Source organism: Trematomus bernacchii, unplaced genomic scaffold, assembly GCF_902827165.1.
Source record: "Trematomus bernacchii unplaced genomic scaffold, fTreBer1.1, whole genome shotgun sequence".
Lineage (NCBI taxonomy): Eukaryota > Metazoa > Chordata > Actinopteri > Perciformes > Nototheniidae > Trematomus > Trematomus bernacchii.
Genome location: NW_022987615.1, coordinates 709,220 through 731,408, shown reverse-complemented (window position 1 = coordinate 731,408; position 22,189 = coordinate 709,220). Strand labels below are relative to the sequence as shown.

At 40.1% G+C, this 22,189-nt stretch overlaps 1 protein-coding gene across 2 annotated transcripts; it reads right to left on the bottom strand.

Annotated features, from left to right (window-relative positions):
• Positions 1-459: 459 nt before the first annotated feature.
• Positions 460-20,512, bottom strand: slc35a2 (solute carrier family 35 member 2). Of its 2 annotated transcripts, none has more exons than XM_034132182.1 (6): positions 20,190-20,512; positions 16,121-16,303; positions 12,844-12,995; positions 11,249-11,371; positions 9,424-10,031; positions 460-635 (listed from the first exon to the last, which is right to left on the bottom strand). In XM_034132182.1, exons 1-6 carry the CDS (start codon positions 20,251-20,253, stop codon positions 608-610), a joined length of 1,158 nt encoding a protein of 385 aa, XP_033988073.1. In that variant the 5' UTR covers positions 20,254-20,512; the 3' UTR covers positions 460-607. The 2 variants fall into 2 exon arrangements, with proteins under 2 accessions (XP_033988073.1, XP_033988072.1); XM_034132181.1 differs by lacking the exon at positions 460-635 and adding an exon at positions 7,882-8,127.
• Positions 20,513-22,189: the final 1,677 nt, after the last annotated feature.

The following is a 22,189-nucleotide window of genomic DNA, read 5'->3' as shown; positions in this document are numbered from 1 at the left end:
GTCTGTCTCTCTGCTGTCTGTCTCACTCCTGTCTGTCTCTCTCCTGTCTGTCTCTCTGCTGTCTGTCTCACTCCTGTCTGTCTCTCTGCTGTCTGTCTCTCTCCTGTCTGTCTGTCTCTCTCCTGTCTGTCTGTCTCTCTGCTGTCTGTCTCTCTCCTGTCTGTCTCTCTCCTGTCTGTCTCTCTGTCTCTCTCCTGTCTGTCTCTCTGCTGTCTGTCTCTCTCCTGTCTGTCTCTCTGTCTCTCTCCTGTCTGTCTTTCTGCTGTCTGTCTCTCTCCTGTCTGTCTCTCTCCTGTCTGTCTGTCTCTCTGCTGTCTGTCTCTCTCCTGTCTGTCTCTCTGCTGTCTGTCTGTCTCTCTGCTGTCTGTCTCTCTGCTGTCTGTCTCTCTCCTGTCTGTCTCTCTCCTGTCTGTCTCTCTCTCCTGTCTGTCTCTCTCCTGTCTGTCTCTCTCCTGTCTGTCTCTCTCCTGTCTGTCTCTCTGCTGTCTGTCTCTCTGCTGTCTGTCTCACTGCAGTACCATAATAACAAAACTGCAGTATTAATACGGTCCTGCAGTATAACATTAATGCTGCAGTACCGTCAGCAGCAGGAGGGGGGCGCTGTCTCTCAGGATCCTTTCTGTTTCCCTGAACACCTGCAGGACAGAAGAAGAGAAAAGAAATACATTAAATTAAATATAATTGTCTTGTATCACAAAACGACCACAAACACGGAGTTTATAATACAGTGTGGGAGATTAAAATACAAGATTTTAAACATTAAAAAAACAGTTTGAGTTCAAAAAAAGTTCAGGGGTTAATCAATAGATTCCCATTAATGAACATTATGAAAACAGATTCAGACAAAATACCACATTTTATTACATGGCTTAGTTGAATACTCGATTCTGATTGGTCAATTCAGAACACGTGACACGTTGTTAATCCAGTAGTACAGACCGCTGTCAAGCACTTATTGACCGTTGTTAAGGACGCTCACATCTGCACAAAGAAGTTCGGTCGATTTAGCTGTATACAGTTTGGAACTGACAAGACAAGAGCGACAAGGAAACAGCGGAGAAGTAACGGGGCAGAAACCCTCCTTTTTACGCAGCGGTCCAGACATAGACATCAAACGGCAAAACATATTCAGTGTGCAGTTCCTTTGGCATTAGGGCAGGGATATCTAGATACTTTCCAAGGTTTGACATCATGAATTGTGCTACTTTTAAAGCAAGCAACGATGTTTTCAAATCTGTAATCAAACAGCTCCGCCTTCCTGCCGTTGCTACGTATTTCAAACGGTAACAACGGACTATTTTTCTTAGCGGATGCATGTCAATTTAAATGTCAATTCAAATCAAATGAAACCTTCATGCAGATCAAGATCCCTCCGCTACGCGTCGGGCTCCTGATCTGCCTGTCGGGTGTTCTTTTCCCCATAATGACCGCCTCGCTGCACATTATCTTTTGAAGCCTCGTCAGAAGCGTCAGCCAATCGAATCATATGCCAGTACAAGCTCTAGCCAATCAAACCGCTGCTTGTGTGTCCGGGGCGGGAGATTCATGTGATTGGTTGTTGGTCGAGTTTCAGACACACCCGCCGGCAAGCTTCAACGCACGCCGCTGTGTTGACGGGCCGTTACTTAAAGGTCTCCTATTATGCTATGCTAACCCTGTTCTAAACCACATCAAGGATTATTTCTGAAACAGTATGGAGCTCAAATGCTTTTTCTCTCTCAGGTTTATCACAAGGTGAGTTCCTTTTTTTATTTCCTGCTTCCTGCTTTTTAAACACATGTGCTCTCCAGTACAGGTTAGCTCTGAGTGTTAGCGAGGCTTGCTAATGTAAACAAAGACGAGATTACGTCCAAAACACGTCAGGCATTGTTTCTGATAGCAACTTTCTGTGGGTCCGCCGCCGATTTGACGTCATATCGGCAGCAAATCTGTATCCGCTCGTTGTACCCCCGTTTTTAAAAGATGTGGGTACGGAGGAAAAGAGAGAGGGTTTTATTTTGTGACGCTGCGTGAGTTCCCCGACACACCGGGGACACATATTTATGTATCAAAGACATCAAAAAGTGCATTTTGCATGATAGGTGCCCTTTAACACAAATATAATAAATAAACATTTTATTGCAATTAACACGTTATACCTCCTCTTTTTAATTAATATGTTTCGTATGGTTCAGTTTTGTGTAGTAGTTCTGTTATTTATACATTATCATTAAATATAAAGTATAGCATTATGCCATGGACTATGAAATAAACAATTGTCTGAAGGAAACATTACAATATCTTGAATAAAGAACCATCATTCTGATAAATATGTGTGTGTGTGTGTGTGTGTGTGTCTGTGTGTTTGTGTGTGTATGTCTCTGTGTGTCTCTGTTGAGCCAGTATGTCTCTGTGTGTGTGTGTGTGTGTGTGTGTGTGTGTTTACATTTTACAACAAATCATTAATAATTATTTATATATAATTATTAACAGTATTCTTTTTTAACGTAACAATATTTTTGACGTGGCTTTTACTTAAAGGGACAGTTCTGATTTTTTGTATTGGGTTGTGTGAGGTCTTTTAGTCACCTTAAAAACCTGCAGTATAAAACAAAAATACATTATATTTTATAGTAATAGGGGTTTTCCTTATCCTATACATACGTTTTGTATATTATGAAATTTGTGTAATTCAATTTAACATTTAATTACATTTTTCCACCAACTGCAGGTTAAGAAACTTTTGTTTGAACTAAATAACAAGACAATTATGAAGGTATTAAAGGTCCCCTATTATACTGTTTTTCATCAATATATCACAGGTCTCAGATATATACAGAGCCTGTCTCTGATTGGCTGAAACACCAAACAGATCATTGCAGCATCCCATAATCCCCTCTGTTTCAGCCCTGTTTCAAAAGTGCTGATTATCTGTCTGTTACATGTTGATGTAGAAGAGACATGAAGAAGAGGGGACACATGTTGATGTAGAAGAGACATGAAGAAGAGGGGACACATGTTGATGTAGAAGAGACATGAAGAAGAGGGGACACATGTTGATGAAGAAGAGACATGAAGAAGAGGGGACACATGTTGATGTAGAAGAGACACGAAGAAGAGGGGACACATGTTGATGTAGAAGAGACATGAAGAAGAGGGGACACATGTTGATGTAGAAGAGACATGAAGAAGAGGGGACACATGTTGATGTAGAAGAGACATGAAGAAGAGGGGACACATGTTGATGTAGAAGAGACATGAAGAAGAGGGGACACATGTTGATGAAGAAGAGACATGAAGAAGAGGGGACACATGTTGATGTAGAAGAGACACGAAGAAGAGGGGACACATGTTGATGTAGAAGAGACATGAAGAAGAGGGGACACATGTTGATGTAGAAGAGACATGAAGAAGAGGGGACACATGTTGATGTAGAAGAGACATGAAGAAGAGGGGACACATGTTGATGTAGAAGAGACATGAAGAAGAGGGGACACATGTTGATGTAGAAGAGACATGAAGAAGAGGGGACACATGTTGATGTAGAAGAGACATGGAGAAGAGGGGACACATGTTGATGTAGAAGAGACATGAAGAAGAGGGGACACATGTTGATGTAGAAGAGACATGGAGAAGAGGGGACACATGTTGATGTAGAAGAGACATGAAGAAGAGGGGACACATGTTGATGAAGAAGAGACATGAAGAAGTGGATTTTGAATAATAGGTGACCTTTTAAACTACAAATTAAGACAAACTGCAGAGTCTTTGAGTTCATATCCGTGTTTATATAAAACTTTACCAAAAGAAGTATTTACAGGTTCAGGTACAACGAGTGCAAAAACGATCAAAACTGAGGGAAACCCGTCCGTCCCGTCAGAACGATCCCACACACAGGAGGAGGAAGACAACAATAATAACAAATAATTAATCCTGTGATTTCTGAAGAACTCGTCTGTAGTGATTTTTACTTTGAGTCATGAATTCAAAATTGTAAAAGCAAAATATCTCTCTTTGCAATTTTTTTTATCCTGTTATCCGGAGATTTTTTACACACACACACACACACACACACACACACACACACACACACACACACACACACACACACACACACACACACACACACACACACACACACACACACACACACACACACACACACACACACACACACACACACACACACACACACACACACACACACACACACACACACACACACACACACACACACACACACACACACACACACACACACACACACACACACACACACACACACACACACACACACACACACACACAGATAACAGAATAAAAAAAATTAAATAAAGTAAAAATATTTCTGCTCGACGGCTCTCAGTTAATTTTAATTTCCCAAAATCAAATATAAAAATGAATTAAACCAACAGGATAATAACGTGTAACGGAGCTTCCTGTTTCTCCTCCACCAACAAACACCCAAAACAAACAGCCTTTCATTCCCACATTAAATAAAAACAACCGATATATTAATATATACTTTTTTTCCCAAAACAAAAAACTGAAAATAAAAAAATTAACTCTCTTGTTCTCTTCTTGATTCCGATAAAGACATTAAAAAAACAGAAGATATTTGTTTACTTTGGGAGGAAAACAAACATTATTTTGTTATTGTTTTATGTATTTTATCTCCATGTCGATCTGCAGGAGTAAAACAACAACGAAGCGCCGATAAATCACTGATGAATCACCATTGAATCACCGATGAATCACCGATGAATCACCATTGAATCACCGATGAATCACCGATGAATCACCATTGAATCACCGATGAATCACCGATGAATCACCGATGAATCACCGATGAATCACCATTGAATCACCGATGAATCACCGATGAATCACCGATAAATCACCGATGAATCACCGATGAATCACCGATGAATCACCGATAAATCACCGATAAATCACCATTGAATCACCGATAAATCACCGATGAATCACCGATGAATCACCATTGAATCACCGATAAATCACCGATGAATCACCGATGAATCACCGATGAATCACCGATGAATCACCGATGAATCACCGATGAATCACCGATAAATCACCGATAAATCACCATTGAATCACCGATGAATCACCGATAAATCACCGATGAATCACCATTGAATCACCGATGAATCACCGATGAATCACCGATGAATCACCATTGAATCACCGATGAATCACCGATAAATCACCGATAAATCACCGATAAATCACCGATAAATCACCATTGAATCACCGATGAATCACCGATGAATCACCGATGAATCACCATTGAATCACCGATAAATCACCGATGAATCACCGATGAATCACCATTGAATCACCGATGAATCACCGATAAATCACCGATGAATCACCGATGAATCACCGATGAATCACCGATGAATCACCATTGAATCACCGATAAATCACCGATAAATCACCGATGAATCACCGATGAATCACCGATGAATCACCGATGAATCACCGATGAATCACCGATAAATCACCGATAAATCACCGATAAATCACCATTGAATCACCGATGAATCACCGATGAATCACCGATGAATCACCGATAAATCACCGATAAATCACCATTGAATCACCGATAAATCACCGATGAATCACAGATGAATCACCATTGAATCACCGATAAATCACCGATGAATCACCGATGAATCACCGATGAATCACCGATGAATCACCGATAAATCACCGATGAATCACCGATAAATCACCGATAAATCACCATTGAATCACCGATGAATCACCGATGAATCACCGATGAATCACCGATGAATCACCGATAAATCACCGATGAATCACCATTGAATCACCGATGAATCACCGATGAATCACCATTGAATCACCGATGAATCACCGATAAATCACCGATAAATCACCGATAAATCACCATTGAATCACCGATGAATCACCGATGAATCACCGATGAATCACCGATGAATCACCATTGAATCACCGATAAATCACCGATGAATCACCGATGAATCACCATTGAATCACCGATGAATCACCGATAAATCACCGATAAATCACCGATGAATCACCGATGAATCACCGATGAATCACTGATAAATCACCGATAAATCACCATTGAATCACCGATAAATCACCGATGAATCACAGATGAATCACCATTGAATCACCGATAAATCTGATTCATCGCCGATGAATCACCGATGAATCACCGATGAATCACCGATGAATCACCGATAAATCACCGATAAATCACCGATGAAAATAAGGATGCAAAAATGATCAATACCTCCTATATCCCAAGTCAAAATAATCGTTATAAGTTGCTTCTACCACATCGTGCGGCCCTAAACCGATAAAACAGACTCTTGTGTCTCGTGTCCTGCAGAGATCTGGAAACAAAACACCCAAAACCTGTTCCTCACCAAAGTGAAACGTAAACAACAGGAAGCAGCTCGACGGACACATTCAGGACGCCTCCTTCAACAGGACGCCCAACGTGAGAGTAATCATTATTACGATTCATTCGTTTGTATAAAAAGAGGATCAGCTCCGTCACACAGCGGCTGATCCGAGGAGACACTTCGAGTCCCTTCAAGTAGAAATGAAGAGAAACACGGAGAGTTTTTAGATCCAGCTGTTTGAGAGAGAACTGTACCGCTAACAATCGTATGGCTTTCTGTACAGATGAATACAAAAAGGCACCGAAAACTAACGTCTCAGAGCGACGCCGACAGCAAGAGGAGCTCGACCTCTGACCTGTCTTCACTGAGCAGAGCGACTTTCATTCAAAACATTTTCAGGGTGTTTTTTGGCACGCTTTTCTCTCCGAATAGTAGATTTTTAGGAGATGAAATCAGGTCTGAACTCCAGCATTAATAGAAATGTCTCTGTGAAATCCTTCTTCTTCCAAACAGAGCATCAGAGGAGTGTAACATAGAAATGACGTATCTTTTTGAAGGCAATATAAGGCAGCCAGACTTTCATTTTAAAACATTTTTAGGGTTTTTTTGGCACTCTTTTCTCTCCGAATAGTAGATTTTTAGGAGATGAAATCAGGTCTGAAGCTGTGAAACGAGAACAGGAACTCAGAATTGTCTCGTGAAATCCTTATGGGGTGTTTGTACTCTCCAAACAGAGCATCAGGAGAGTGTAACAGAGAGGAAATAAGGTCTGAAGATGCTTTAATATACAAATCCTGTGAGAAATGTTGACACAAAAAGTCCAAATCTTTTTATTTCCAACGCTAAGTAGGGTAGGAAGTGTGTAAAGATGCTTCCACTCTCTTGTGTCAGATATTTTGAGGGTTTAATTTATGAAAGTGGTGATCTTTGATTGGCTTTTACACCTTATATCTCAGTTTTTGACTTTTTTCACTATTTGCAAAAAATAAATTCGTACGTTTTTGCATATTTTGAGAAACCAACATTTGATGTTGACGAAATAAATACATTTGTACACTCTCTTGTGTCAGAGTTTTATTTATTTATTTATCACTATTGTTTTTTATTTATGAGTTTTGGAAGTGTTTGGAAGAAATGTCAATATTTAATTCTACTTTTATTCGTTGATTATTTCGTGGTTTTACCAAATATCTCTGATTTTGACGAGACTTTTTCCACATATTTTAAGAAACCTTAATACCATGCGTTGTCCTTGTCATGAGACGGTTAAAAAAAAGTAGAAGAAAAAATATATAAATAACTTAAAGAATAAAAATAAAATGGACTAAATCAAATGTTGACCTCGTGTTGGATTGTGGGATATCTTATTTAACACATTTTTTTTGAATACAAAAATACTAATAAATACAATAATAATTTTTATACAAATCTGAGATCAATTAGCAAAAATAAATCCTTAATTGCAAATGAAAAACGATGATAATATTGTATTGTATATTTGCGGCTGCTCAGTGAAGACAGAGGATCAGAGCAGTAATATGTCCGGCGCCCCGTAAGGCTTCTCCTTTCATTCAGTTAGTAAAGTAAAGAGTTTTAAGGCAGAGAGGAAACAGACAGACAGACAGGTGGTCTTCATCCTCCTCCTCATCATCATGCTCCATCTGTTGTGCTTTAGTCTGTGATGGAGACGGCGAGGGGAGGAGACTCGACGCCTCGCTCTTTATTTCTGAGGTTGGAGGGGGAGGAGGGAGGAGAGAGGAGGGAGGAGGGAGGAGGGAGGAGAGAGGAGAGAGACGTTAGTGTTTTTAGGGAGGGAGAGCAGAAGGAGTTTTTAAGGAGTTTCCCTCCTCTTCCTCCTCCTCCTCTTCATCAAGAGTAAGAAGGAGCTTCAGCAGAGGAAGCAGGAAAGCAAAGTCTCTCCTCTGCACCACAAAGCAAGAGGAAAAAGGAGGCGAGGAGGCGAGGAAGCGAGGAGGATGTCTTTGTTTAGAGTCTGTGATGAAAAGCCACAGACAGGAGGATAAGAGGAGGAGGAGTAGGAGGAGGATGAAGAGTTTGTTCTCCACAAATGTCAGTTTTTTTTTAAGAGGCTGAGCTCAGGAGGAGGTGAGGAGGAAGAAAGGAAAGGAGGTCAGGGAAAAGTCATGAAATCTAGGAGAGGTAAAGAGGACGTCAGCATGAGATGAATCCAATATTTCCTCCATATAAAAAGCTTCTAACTGACCTCAGATCATCTCTATGGTAAGAGCTGTTTGGAGCTTCCTATACTTCCCCCTTCTCGTCTCCTTAAGCAAAGGAGATACTGGAGCATCCTTTGCTAAAGGAAAGGAGATAATGCCGTCCCACAATTCCTTGCAGCAGCCACATTTAAAACTGCAAATTAGTTGCACCTTGTTTTATTTATCGTACAACTATATTCAAATTGTTCTTCGGTGCACTCCACACCACAGTTTGTGATATGTGTCCCCTTGACGTGAAGCACCTTGAGGTGTGGATGTATTTTAAAGAGCGTTATACACATTATTATCATACAATAACGTCAGTTTTAGTACACTTTGGAGGTATGGGAAACATAACAGTAAATTAATGTAATTTACTGCATGTGTAATTATTCTCCTTTTTAGTCGTTATATCCACATTAAGGTTAGCTTGCTACGTCGTGCCCGGATGTCCTAAAGTCCAGAGGAGGTCAGGAGGAAGTCAGGAGGAGGTGGGAGGTCAAGAGAAGGTCAAGAGGAGGTCAAGAGGAGGCCAGGAGGAGGTTAGAAACTCAGAGAAAGTTCCAGAGAGTTAGGAGAAGCTGAGCAGGAGATCAGGAGGGAGTTCTCTCATTCGTCGAGTCCTTTTAACTAACTCTCCTTCACATGGAGGAGAGGAGGAAGTCAGGAGGAGGTTAGAGGTCAGGAGGAGGTCAGCAAAAGAGCAGGAGGAGGTGATACAGTTAGAGAGAACTCAGAGAAAGTTCCAGAGAGTTAGGAGGAGATCAGGAGGAAACAGACAGAGTCACTTCACCAGCACTGACTTTGGCAGAAACGCCTCCATCTCGACGCCTCCGTTCAACGCTGAAGACGCCGAGGAGGACGAGGAGGAGGAAGGGGACGAGGACGAGGAGGAGGAGGAAGGAGACGAGGAGCTGGGCGCCGCTTTGGGGAGGCTGTACATGTAGACGGCTCCAATCACAAGCCCCGCCCCCACCGTGAAGAGCAGGTCCACGTGGAAACCGAACAGGTAGATGGACGTCACCGTGGAGACGATGATGGAGAAGGACGTGGCGAATCCCTTCAGGATGTTGTCGGCGTATTTCACCACCACGGCAACCAGCAGCCCTCCGAACGCCTGGTTGAAGATGACGCACCACACCATGCCCGTGTAGCCGAAAAAGAAGCCGCGCTCGGCGATGGCGTCTCCGTCGTTCCACCAAAGTCCCAGCATGCCGAGCGCCATGCCGAACACGCCCAGTTGGATGTTCCTCATCCACACGGAGGCCGAGCTGCCCTTCAGGATCTTCTCAAAGTAGACGCCGGCGAAACCCGACGACAAGCAGCTGATCACCACGGCAACCAGGCCCACGGTGTAGTTCTGGTTGGTGCCGTCCGACACCGACGCCTCCTTCTTCCCCTCCTGCTGCACCTGGGGAGGGATTACACCAAGGGTTGATCTTTAATCAGCACTTATTGTTGGGGAAATATTGTCCTAGGCCAGTGCTTCTCAAAGTGTGGTCCGCGGACCACTGGTGGTCTGTGAGCGCCCCCTAGTGGTCCGTGAGTATATTGGTAAAATTTCACATTTGAAATAAATAAAATAATTTTGGTTTTCCGCACTCTTGCGGGAATATCTCCGCAATGGAGCGAGTTTAAGTTTCACTTTCCATTGCATGATATAGCCCCGCGCAACACCTTCGTCACACATGTTGACACGTGTTTGTACCATTTCCAGGCGATTTGTAATCTGTTCTAGAAAAACAATGTGTTTTTTATTTTATTTCAAGAAACGTATAAAACACACAATGGATGTCTTTTATGAACATTTATCCATGCTGGAAGTCGATGTAGATGTGTTAGGAGTTAGATAGATAGAGATTACTATAATATATTCATCCGATGAAGCATTGCATGAAGTCTGTTGATGATCAGAGGCTGTTGTTGGGGCTGCATAAACGTTCTTTTATTTTAGTTTTGTAGGCAGACCATGCAGGCCAGCCCGATGGTCACCAAGGTTCATGTTTTAATAGCATTTTTACAAAAAAAACCCAGGCGAGCTTAACATGTGAAAAAATGGCTTAGACCTCAGAGAGTTAAACTTGGGCCTGCAACCATCGGTTTACTGTATTTTGTTTTGAAAACCCACAGCGGAGGTTTGTGTCGTACTACATGCGGTGTATTTTGCATTTCTCTGAGTAGCCAACGATCTGTGAGTCTGTTGGCTCGGACATAAACTCTGTAATAAATGTAGTCTACATTTCATAAGAGGTGTAAAACCTGTGAGCATTTAAAATCACATTTGAACTAAATGCTTATATAATCTGTATTTGTATTGTTGATTTAATGTGTGAACGAGGTGATGTAGAGAAGGTTAAGCTGTCATTTGTTATAAACTGTTGGAGTGGTAAGCAGGCCTTTTGTTTTAGGATATTTGGGGAGTTAGGTGGTCCGTGGGTGTTTTTGTATTGGTTAAGTGGCTTCAGCGTAGTTTTGGCAATACAAATCTTCAACTCTCAGGCTCCTTCAACATTGTGCCTCTAATATTTTCTTATAGACAATAGATGGTTATCTGCCCTTACACCTCTAAGTAAAACTGAAGTGGTGAACATTAGAGATGAATCAGGTGTCTACAGGTGAGGGATGTACCTGAACGACGGCGACCCCGGCGAACAGCAGCAGCAGAGAGACCCACTGAACTCTGGAGAGAGACTTCCTGAGCATCATGACGCTGAACAGAGCCGTGGTGAGGATCTTCAGCTGGTACGTCACCTGGAGAGAGAGACTCGTGTTAACACTCAAACCAGTGTAGTGAGCCGGAGTTATGCAGCATGGGAATTGAAAAGAAAAGTTATTTAAAGGCCAAAGACGGGTTCGGGTAACAGTAACACAAGAACATGTGTTGTCTGGGGATTCGGTTTGGTGTCCAAGGAGGGCATGAATGATTAACCCTGATGTACAACAGGTGTTTGTATCCAGAGGTGGGAAGTAGTGGAGTACAAATACTTCGTTACTGTACTTAAGTACATTTTTCTGGTATCAGTACTTTACTCCACTACTTATTTTTCTGACCACTTTTTACTTTCTTTCTTACATTTTGAACACAAATACCTGTACTTTCTACTTCTCACATTTTGAACACAAATACCTGTACTTTCTACTTCTTACATTTTGAACACAAATACCTGTACTTTCTACTTCTCACATTTTGAACCCAAATACCTGTACTTTCTACTTCTTACATGTTGAACACAAATACCTGTACTTTCTACTTCTTACATGTTGAACACAAATACCTGTACTTTCTACTTCTTACATGTTGAACCCAAATACCTGTACTTTCTACTTCTTACATGTTGAACACAAATACCTGTACTTTCTACTTCTTACATGTTGAACACAAAATACCTGTACTTTCTACTTCTTACATGTTGAACACAAATACCTGTACTTTCTACTTCTTACATGTTGAACACAAATACCTGTACTTTCTACTTCTCACATTTTGAACCCAAATACCTGTACTTTCTACTTCTTACATGTTGAACACAAATACCTGTACTTTCTACTTCTTACATGTTGAACACAAATACCTGTACTTTCTACTTCTTACATGTTGAACACAAATACCTGTACTTTCTACTTCTTACATGTTGAACCCAAATACCTGTACTTTCTACTTCTTACATTTTGAACCCAAATACCTGTACTTTCTACTTCTTACATGTTGAACCCAAATACCTGTACTTTCTACTTCTTACATTTTCCAAACCGGCTGGTTCCTTTAGTTTGAATGTGTGTTTGGTGGCGTGATCATTATTATTTAGAGTCATTGCGTGCCTATTGATTTGAACACGATCCGTGTATCCATCATTTCCTGGTCTTCTCTAAAGAAGAGGGACCAATGAAAACGTTGTCATGTTGCCGTTGTTCAGCATGGAAACATTCATTAGCTAACAATGACATTATTGTTCTATTAATATAAAGGGAGGTCAGGTACTCTTTAAAACAGCTGCTAGTTATGGGTACTTTTTACTGAAGTACATTTCAAAGCCTCTTTACTTTTACTTGAGTAAAGAAGTTTAGTCAGTACTTCTACTTTCACCAGAGTATTTTTAAACACGAGTATCTGTACTTCTACTTGAGTACAGGATGTGTGTACTTTTGCCCTCTATGCAGTTATGTAAGCATCTCCATGTATGTTAAGTGATAAGAAGATGATGATAAGGGATCTGAAGTGAGACCTGGAAGGTGGCGGCGGGCAGGTTGGAGATGGCGATGTACTGCAAGTTGTTCTGCAGCGTGTAGATGAGCGAGGGGACGGCCAACTTCAGAGTGTCTTTGTACTGAAACACCAGGGAGTCGACCAGGAAGAGAGCCGTCTGCTTCACATTACCTAGAGAGAGAGAGAGAGAGAGAGAGAGAGAGAGAGAGAGAGAGAGAGAGAGAGAGAGAGAGAGAGAGAGAGAGAGATAGAGAGCTAGAATGGAGAGGAGAGAGAGAGATGAGAGAGAGATAGCAGAGATAGAGCAGAGATGAGTCGAGTGAGATAGACTCGTAGAGATGATGAATTAGAGAGATAGCGATTATAGACCAGATAGAGCAGAGGAGAGAGACAGAGTTGAGCATAGAGAGGTGAGCGACACGGAGAGAGAGAGAGAGAGAGAGAGAGAGAGAGAGAGAGAGAGACTCAGGTGGTTAATGTTTGTTCTAATGTAGTACACCTGAGGGTTCGTGGTGAACTCATAAAAGTGTGGTCCTGTATTTGAGGATGCTAAACCTGCAGAAACAAGTCCAAATTAAACTGTTTAATTGTCAAATCACATGCAAAAGGTGGCATTATTCATAGAAACCGGATAATAATTCAACTTTTCCTCGCAACGCACTGCCCCTAGTCACATAAAAAAAGGCTTTAGCCAATTTTAGATTTAGATCAGTACTAAGTAAATGTTCTTAGTTCAATTTGTAGATGGAAATGAGCTATTATTTGGTTCAGTGAAGTAAGTAAATGTCACCGCTGTCACAGAGTGCGTTTACTTTACGCAATACTTAACAAATACTGGGTATATTAGAAGTAGAGTACTGCATCATATCATATCAGCAAGTCCTTTTTAAAAGTAGCTAGTAACTATGAGTGTAAAGTAAATGTAGAAGTGTAAAAAGTTGAATATTTTGCCCCAAAATGTAGAGTCGAAGTATTAAGGGGCAGAAAATGGAAATACTCAATAAAAGTATGACAAGATAGTACTTGAATAAATGTACTTTTCAAAACTGTCTGAGAGTCACCAAGTGCTTTTACTTTATGTAATACTTATTGAAATACTCGGTATAGTAGTACGAGAGTACTGCATCATATCAGTACATTGTTGTTGTTACTTTAAGTGGAGTAAAAAGTACAGTAAAAAAACCTAAAGTATATAAAAATAGTAGCTTAAAATAGAAATACAAGTATGACAAAACTGTATTTGAGTAATATAGTCAATACTTTTTTCTTTTACTACTGTTGTTACCGGCAGCTATTTCCTTACTTGTATATTTAAGCAATATCTCACGACAGGCTGTGGTATATGCTCATTATATCACAGCTAAGGGGCGTGGTTCGGCCCGACGCTATTGAAGTGAGCTATTGCTTTTATAAAACGGTTACCAAGTGTGGCAATATGAAAGAAAAATACACACTGGAATTTAAATAGTTTTTATTAGTAAATAATGATGTTCAAAATAAAATAGTCCCTCTGTTGCCTTCTGCACGAAACATAGTGCGAGGTGGTTGCTATGCAACAACACTAACAGCTAGCGAACATATTAGACAGAGAGCGTTGATCCATTATTTGGCTATTTATTTACATTAATGTGTATGTTGCCGTTTATTGTGCACCCACTGAAAAACTGTCCAGCATCAGTAGCATGGCTTACGTGGTCACTTGTATCGGCTGAGGTTGTTCTAGGCTGTTGCTTGGCGTGGAGAGAATATTGCTCCACTTTCTCCGGTCCCCGAGATTCGGCTTCCAGTAGCTCTGGAGAGAGCTTTCGCACCTGTGGCCACTAACGGTCATCATTTCTCTGCTTTGTTTCAAGACCCGCATCAGAAAGCTTTTGAATGGTGATACCTTTCCAGTTGGTCTACCTGCTCTTCACGTAGCTCTGCATGTGGTCGTTTAGGGGCTTTCTGGAAATAGGCACTGCTCAATCCACTCCTCCATAGTAAGACCCCCCCGGAGGTCGAAGTTAACCTTACATGTTTCCATCTTAAGCTTTTGTTAGTTAGTTAGTTAGTTTCGTAACGGACGTAATGTAACAGTTGTAGCTGTTTCTCAGACGCGGAGGGATACTGATACATTATATCACGGCTAAGAACCAATCAGATTGCTTGATTTGACTTGTCCGTTTTATAAGTTACTGTTATAATGCAGCTACTTGTAATTTCTACTTTGGATGTGTACTTATTTTGACTTTATGAACACGTGCTTGCTTCTTTATTTATTATGTTAGTATAACTCTTGTTATCTTGTCTTTATCTGCACTCTACCCTTTGCTGTAAACATGTTAATGTCCTCGCTGTGGGGCAAATAAAGGATCTAGGATTAAAGGTAGGGTAGGTAAGTTTGAGAAACACTTTTTGTTATATTACATGGAATGCTCTTAACATCCCGATAGCAATGAATATCTTAAGTGCTTTGACAAAAAATCCATTAAAAAATGTCATCTGTGGAAGCTGTAGTACTGTAAAAAGCACGACCAATCATCTGAGCCGGCCTGGCTAAAATAACTGGATGGCCTACCTGCCTGTCAGCCTTCCATCTGTGCACAAACTTATCTCGTGCCCTCATTGGTCATGTGCGCGTTCGTGTGTGTTGGAGGAGGGGCTCTGTAAGGAAGTGGCAGATTTTCTCCGGTTGTGTATTTTCAAATTCTAGCGATCTCGAGCCGGTTTCTCCAAACTTACCTACCCCACCTTTAAGTAAATGTGCTTAGTTAAATTCCACCATTGACATTGACTGTTGACTTCTTCACAGGTCATGCTCGGGTTATAATCAGGTGTTTTGAATATCCCGTTTGTCCCAATAGAGAGCGCCTCACGTAATCCTCCCGTCCTGACAATGCTAAACAGGACACTTTGAAGACCCGCCCCTTTATAGTTGAATCATCTCAATCTTTATTTATTTATATGGCACATTTAAAACAACCTCAGTGGACCAAAGTGCTGTACAGGGAATACATACAATATGAAATAACACAATGGGAGTACAATAATAAAACAATAATTAAAAACATGATAAAAAAGCACAATAACTAGAAACATATAAAAACACATACACATGTAAAAATGTTATGCTCAACTAATATTAAAAGCCAGTGCAAAGACTTGAGCTTTTAGCTGAGATTAAAAAAGGAATCATGCACTTTTTATCAGTTCATTGTGTTGCACTGTTGGAGGAGCCTGTGACCTACGATTGTCATTGTCATATCTACACTGTAGCTATGCACATGACAATGAAAGCCTTGAAACTTGAAACTCACATCTCTTCTGCAGCAGGATGATAAGCAGACATGTGATCACCTTCAACACCTCGGCCATCACCACCGCCGACGTGGTGAAGAATCGGTCGCCGGGCAGAGTTCGTACGTATCGGATACTGAGGATGAGCGACGCATTCTGGACCACCAACACCGCTAGACTGATGTACTTCAACTTCCTGTTCACTGCAGGAGAAACACAGAGAAAACACAGATTAAAACCACCATCTGACAACATGATCGGTTTTCTTAGTTGAATACTTGGTGCTGATGTTCAGGTGTATATCAGTATGTAGTGTCTCTACTTTAAAGAGTCCTCTCCTGCTGATGTTCAGGTGTATATCAGTATGAAGTGTCTCTACTTTAAAGAGTCCTCTCCTGCTGATGTTCAGGTGTATATCAGTATGTAGTGTCTCTACTTTAAAGAGTCCTCTCCTGCTGATGTTCAGGTGTATATCAGTATGTAGTGTCTCTACTTTAAAGAGTCCTCTCCTGCTGATGTTCAGGTGTATATCAGTATGTAGTGTCTCTACTTTAAAGAGTCCTCTCCTGCTGATGTTCAGGTGTATATCAGTATGTAGTGTCTCTACTTTAAACAGTCCTCTCCTGCTGATGTTCAGGTGTATATCAGTATGTAGTGTCTCTACTTTAAAGAGTCCTCTCCTGCTGATGTTCAGGTGTATATCAGTGTGTAGTGTCTCTACTTTAAAGAGTCCTCTCCTGCTGATGTTCAGGTGTATATCAGTATGTAGTGTCTCTACTTTAAAGAGTCCTCTTCTGCTGATGTTCAGGTGTATATCAGTATGTAGTGTCTCTACTTTAAAGAGTGCTCTCCTGCTGATGTTCAGGTGTATATCAGTATGTAGTGTCTCTACTTTAAAGAGTCCTCTCCTGCTGATGTTCAGGTGTATATCAGTATGTAGTGTCTCTACTTTAAAGAGTCCTCTCCTGCTGATGTTCAGGTGTATATCAGCTGATGACGGAGAAAAAAGAGTTTAAAAAGCTGAATATTTCAAAAAGTATGAAATATTTTGAAAAAGTTGAAAGTTTCCCATCGATTGCTGAACAGGCTGAATAGTTTGATATTTGAATGGTTTCTGTAGCTGAAAGTATACTGAAGTTATGGAGAGCCAAAGTATTGGTGAAATAATAATAATAATAATAATAATAATAATAATAATAAGGGGAAGAATAAAGATTTGAAGAACTATAGTGTAATAAAAACAGACAACGAAGCCGCCTCTTTTCCATCAAGAATATATTAAATGACAGCAAAAACTGACGGCATCTTTAAATCGATATTGTTTTTATTTAGCCGTATATAACTGTTTCTACATTTCTACTTTATAGTGATTGTGTCCTTCCTTCCTTGTTCCATCTTCTAAACACTGAGCGTTTAATCTAACTGCTTTCAAACTGAATATGTACTGGTTGAGTCAAAGAGGACATTTTGTTCCAGCTTGTCATTAATATATAAAAGGTGTTTTTTCCTCATCATTTTCAGGGAAGAGTTTGTAATCTAACACCAGATTGTCCTGTTTATTCATGCAACTAGTATTAACTTAGTTCATTTATTCAAAGTAAACTTCTTAGAAATGTATGTTTACGTATTCGTGCCTGCAGATATTATTTAAATCTGACATGCTTTGCTGACTACTTGACTAAAGTACACATTTACTTTACTAATTCCATTTTATATATTTCTACCCAATACATGTCAGAGGTCCTTTTTTAACTATGACGATTCTCCTCCTTTTTACTCCACGTAAAGTCTTTAAAAGGCCTCTTGGATCAGCTGGAAAATCATTGTCAAAGAGCCGAAAACAGGGCTGTATTTCTGAGAAACTCCTCAAAAATCAGGCAGTTCAAAATATTAAAACACAAGTGTCTCTACTCCCTGAGGATTGGTCATTATTGGAATAAAAGGTGAAATATAAACAAGACAACCCAGACCCAGTTATGGCCGTGTGTTGAGTTCAAGTAGTTACTGTAAAGCTGTCAAACAACCAATCTAATATTTCAATCTCGGCACAAAGACTGATAACTGGAAAAACACAAGTCACTTAATCAGGGTGCATACACTTTTTCACCAATGATTTTCAATGACTTTTCCATGACTTCTCCATGACCTTTACCTAATTTTCCATGACCAAAAACATTACTCTTTCTCAGCGGTACCACTGAAAATGGTTTATTTTAACATGGAACAGGAAAATAAGGTCTGCATATGAAACATGTTGTGCCTATCTAAAACAAATCTAATAGGCTTTCTAGCTTCTACACGCTAAAGCAACTAAAATCTCTCACCAGCAAAACACCTCGACAGTTAAATGCCATTTTACGTTTCATTACTATACGATACAGTATTTATTATCATTATAGTATTACTATTTCGGCGATAAGATAAAATATAAATTATATTTGCTGCAACTTTAGTTACATTTCCATGACTTTTCCAAAACTTTGGGAAAAATATTGTTTTCCATAACTTTTCCAGGGCCTGGCATTTGCATTTTGAATTTCCATGACTTTTCCAGGTTTTGAATGACCGTAGGAACCCTGCTTAACTCTGCTGAATGAAGTGATTAGTTAAGGTCAAAGAGAATACTTTAAAATTTGATATGGCAAGCTTTTATAGACTTTTCAATTAAACCCATGATTAAAACGTGATATCTGTGATCTCCCTTGTTTTAATAAATGTATATAATATACGTTAAAAGGTTATGTTATTATAAGATATATTTAATTTAAAGCTGACCAGGAATATTGTACTGCACAATGACTACTTTTACTTGCAACATTTCTACTTAAGTAAAAGTTTTGAGTGCCAAAGATATGTGTACTGCTGTATATAATTCTGAGTCTTCTCTATTTAGCAACAAAGCTTCTTAACAACACAAAAGAATGAATGTCAACAAACCTGAAGACACATTCAGAACAACTGCCCGAACAAAAAAGAGGGCGTCTGTGCGTGTTGAAATAATGGGTGTATGTTACCCGCAGGAGTGTGTGTGTGAGTGTGAGTGTGTGTGTGTGTGAGTGTGTGTGTGTGTGTGTAAATAATGGTTGTAGGTTACCTGGATGAGTGTGTGTGTGCTACTTTGTACTTCTACTTCACTACAATTCTGAGGTACTTCTACTCAACTACATGTATTACTAGTCACTTTACAGATCTGGATGTACGATGTGAAATGTAATCAACACTTTAATCATCAATCATTATAAAACATATCATATATTATTCTGAAATGGACCAATCTGCACGACTACTTTTACTTTAACTATATTTTGATGCTGATACTTTTCTACTTTTACTCGAGTAACATTTTGAATGCAGGACTTTTTCTTTCCTACACTCTGGTACTTTTACTCAAGTGCAAGATATGAGTACTTGGCCCACCTCTGTTGACAATAAAGCCTTTGAATATTTAACCCAACCTCCACGTCACCATCTGCTAGTCCTTTCACACTTACTGACACAGAATGAACAACATTTAGTTAACATATGGAAACACTATATCTGACTATATAAAGCTAGAAGTGGCATCACTCACCAGACCAAAGAGTTAATGTTGCACACTGCCTGCTTGTTAATTCACCTTTAATAGGTCTATTATCAGTGTGTTAGCATTAGCATCAGCAACAAAACTTTACTTTATGCCTCAGTTAGCTTCACACAAACTATTAAAAACACCAGTAAACAGTGGAGTTAGCCTAGCCTCCAGCTCAGGTAGCATGCCAATTCACATAGATTAAAACTAAGACATTATTGTTGACAATCAAACTATGATTATGTTTCCACGTCATAAGATGGTATATCACTTTTTACTTTAATTAATAAAAACCTTCATTAAAAGCATCTAATTGGGTTTGTTCAGCTAGCTACTAATGAGCTTAGAGCTACAGAGAAACACAACTGTTTGTTATTTAAAACACATTGTTTTAATTAAATAATAACTACTTTAACACACCAGTCCAGCTATCATTCAGCCACCCAATAACCCCAGTTTGACAGCCTTACAGGCCGTATACATATAGCCCACCGTCCGGTTCTCATTTCCCCAGGACTCACCGTCACTCTGACCCCGGCTCACTCCTTTCTCCTCCCCGGTCTGAGAGACGCTTCCTGCGGCCATAATGTGCTCCTCTGCCCGCTGGTCCGGAGCTTTCTCCGTGATGCTAACGCTCTGCTAGCCCCGCAGCTAACTCCTCTTTCCCGGTCAACGGTTCTTATCTCCCGGGTCCGGAGCACCGACCTCCGGGTTGTGGTTTCGGGGGTTAAAGCGGGAGGGATCCGGGGTGTCAGAGGGGTTTTTAAGCCGGAGATGAGGTTAGAGAAGTCCGCAGAGGAAGGGATGAAAACACTCTCCGTGGAGGAGCTGAGGTGTTCAGGAAGTGAAGGAACTACAGAGGAACTGAATGAACTACAGCTACAGAGGTGAGAACTGAAAACAGGATATGTCACTCTGAGGGAATACAACGAGTCGCTTCCTGGTTACAGTAGTGAATCAAAAGCTGGTTAACAGTAGGTTTTCACTATCATTTTTTCATTTTATATATACAATACGTTTATTTTGGTGTATAATGGTGAATACGTAAACACAACACAGTAAGGGAAATTAAAATTAATAATAGAAGCAGCCATTGAAAAAAATGATAATAAAATAAAAGCAATGCATAAAAACAAAACCCATATAACATCATATAATAGTAAAAATGTATATTATAACATTCAATTATATGATATACCATGCTATGATATAATATAATCGTAATATCTTGCTTATCACTTAAATAATACATCTAACTAATTCAAAAAATACATTAATCCAACAAAAAATGTATATTTTCGTACCAGGAGAAAAGAGGTGTTTTATTTATTTTATTTCTGTAAATAAAATGTTTTCAAAAACTCTTAAAGAAAAGTATTTATGAAAATAGGTTTTGATCTGAGCTCCGATTAAACAGTCAGAGTGAGACCTCTCTGATCCTGCTGAAAACAATCACATCCTTGTTCTCCTGCAGGTTGAACACAGAGTAATCCTATTGGCTGCTGGGGAAACACCTCACCTGTCAGATGTTGGTCATCTTCAGCGCCACCTGCTGGTCATTTTCAAGATTGCATGAAAAATATTCAGATTACATTACATTACATTGCATTTCAAGTGCTACTCAACTGGCTTTAGATAAGCCAGTCCTTTATTAGTATATAAGTGCTTTGTTAGAAATTCTTTGTTAGTAATTCTATCGCTCGCTTCAGTCTTCGTTTCCCCCCCTTACTTTGGTGTTCGCCGTCAAATTTGACCGGTCCTGTTTTAACTGCTATTACATTAACACAAAAATCATTAATCACCACCAAATTTCATTTAACACCCTTTCAAACAAACTGTATCAGACTACTGGTATACATGAAGAACTGCAGTAAATATACAAAGAACAGACACTGAACAAGTATTGCGTGTGCCAGGTGTGATCCATGTGGGGGGATGGGCACATAAGAGCGGGAAATGTGTCAAATTGTTCTGTGTGTGTGTGTGTGTGAGAGAGTGCCAGGTGTGATTCACATGGGGGGATTGGGCACATAAGGGGAGGGGAACAGTTTGTGTGTGTGTGTGTGTGTGTCAGGTGTTTGCCAGGTGTGATTCACATGGGGGGATGGGCACACAAGGGGAGGGGAACACATCTAGAGTGTGTGAGTTTGGCCCAATCCCAAACCGCCCCCTACACCCTACCCCTACACACTACCCCTCCGTTTGCGCGTTCGCGCGGAGGGTCCGCCACATTAAGTGCTGTTCCAAACCAACGAGTGTGGAGAGGTGTGGAGGGGGAGTGGTATGGAGCTAATTTCCTGCCATAACTCCACAAACAAACTAAACAGGTTTTACAAATGCCTTATGATTCACTAACAAACACAATGTGGTTTGCAAATACAAAACACCATCTACAAACTAATGAATTTAGTTTTGCAAAGAAAAAACGTATCTCTCAAACAAACACATTTTTATTCCTGCTATATTCAATGAGTGATACAAATATTTTTTACCACAAGTTCTTAATAAAACTGACACTGTT

Excerpts from the sequence above, each read along its gene's own strand:
- slc35a2 (XM_034132181.1), bottom strand. The coding sequence starts at position 20,253 with ATGGCCGCAGGAAGCGTCTCTCAGACCGGGGAGGAGAAAGGAGTGAGC. Across the intron at positions 11,372-12,843 it reads TGCCCGCCGCCACCTTCCAG|GTGACGTACCAGCTGAAGAT; the intron begins GTCTCACTTCAG and ends CTCTCTCTCCAG. Across the intron at positions 10,032-11,248 it reads CCGGGGTCGCCGTCGTTCAG|GTGCAGCAGGAGGGGAAGAA; the intron begins GTACATCCCTCA and ends ATCCCTCCCCAG.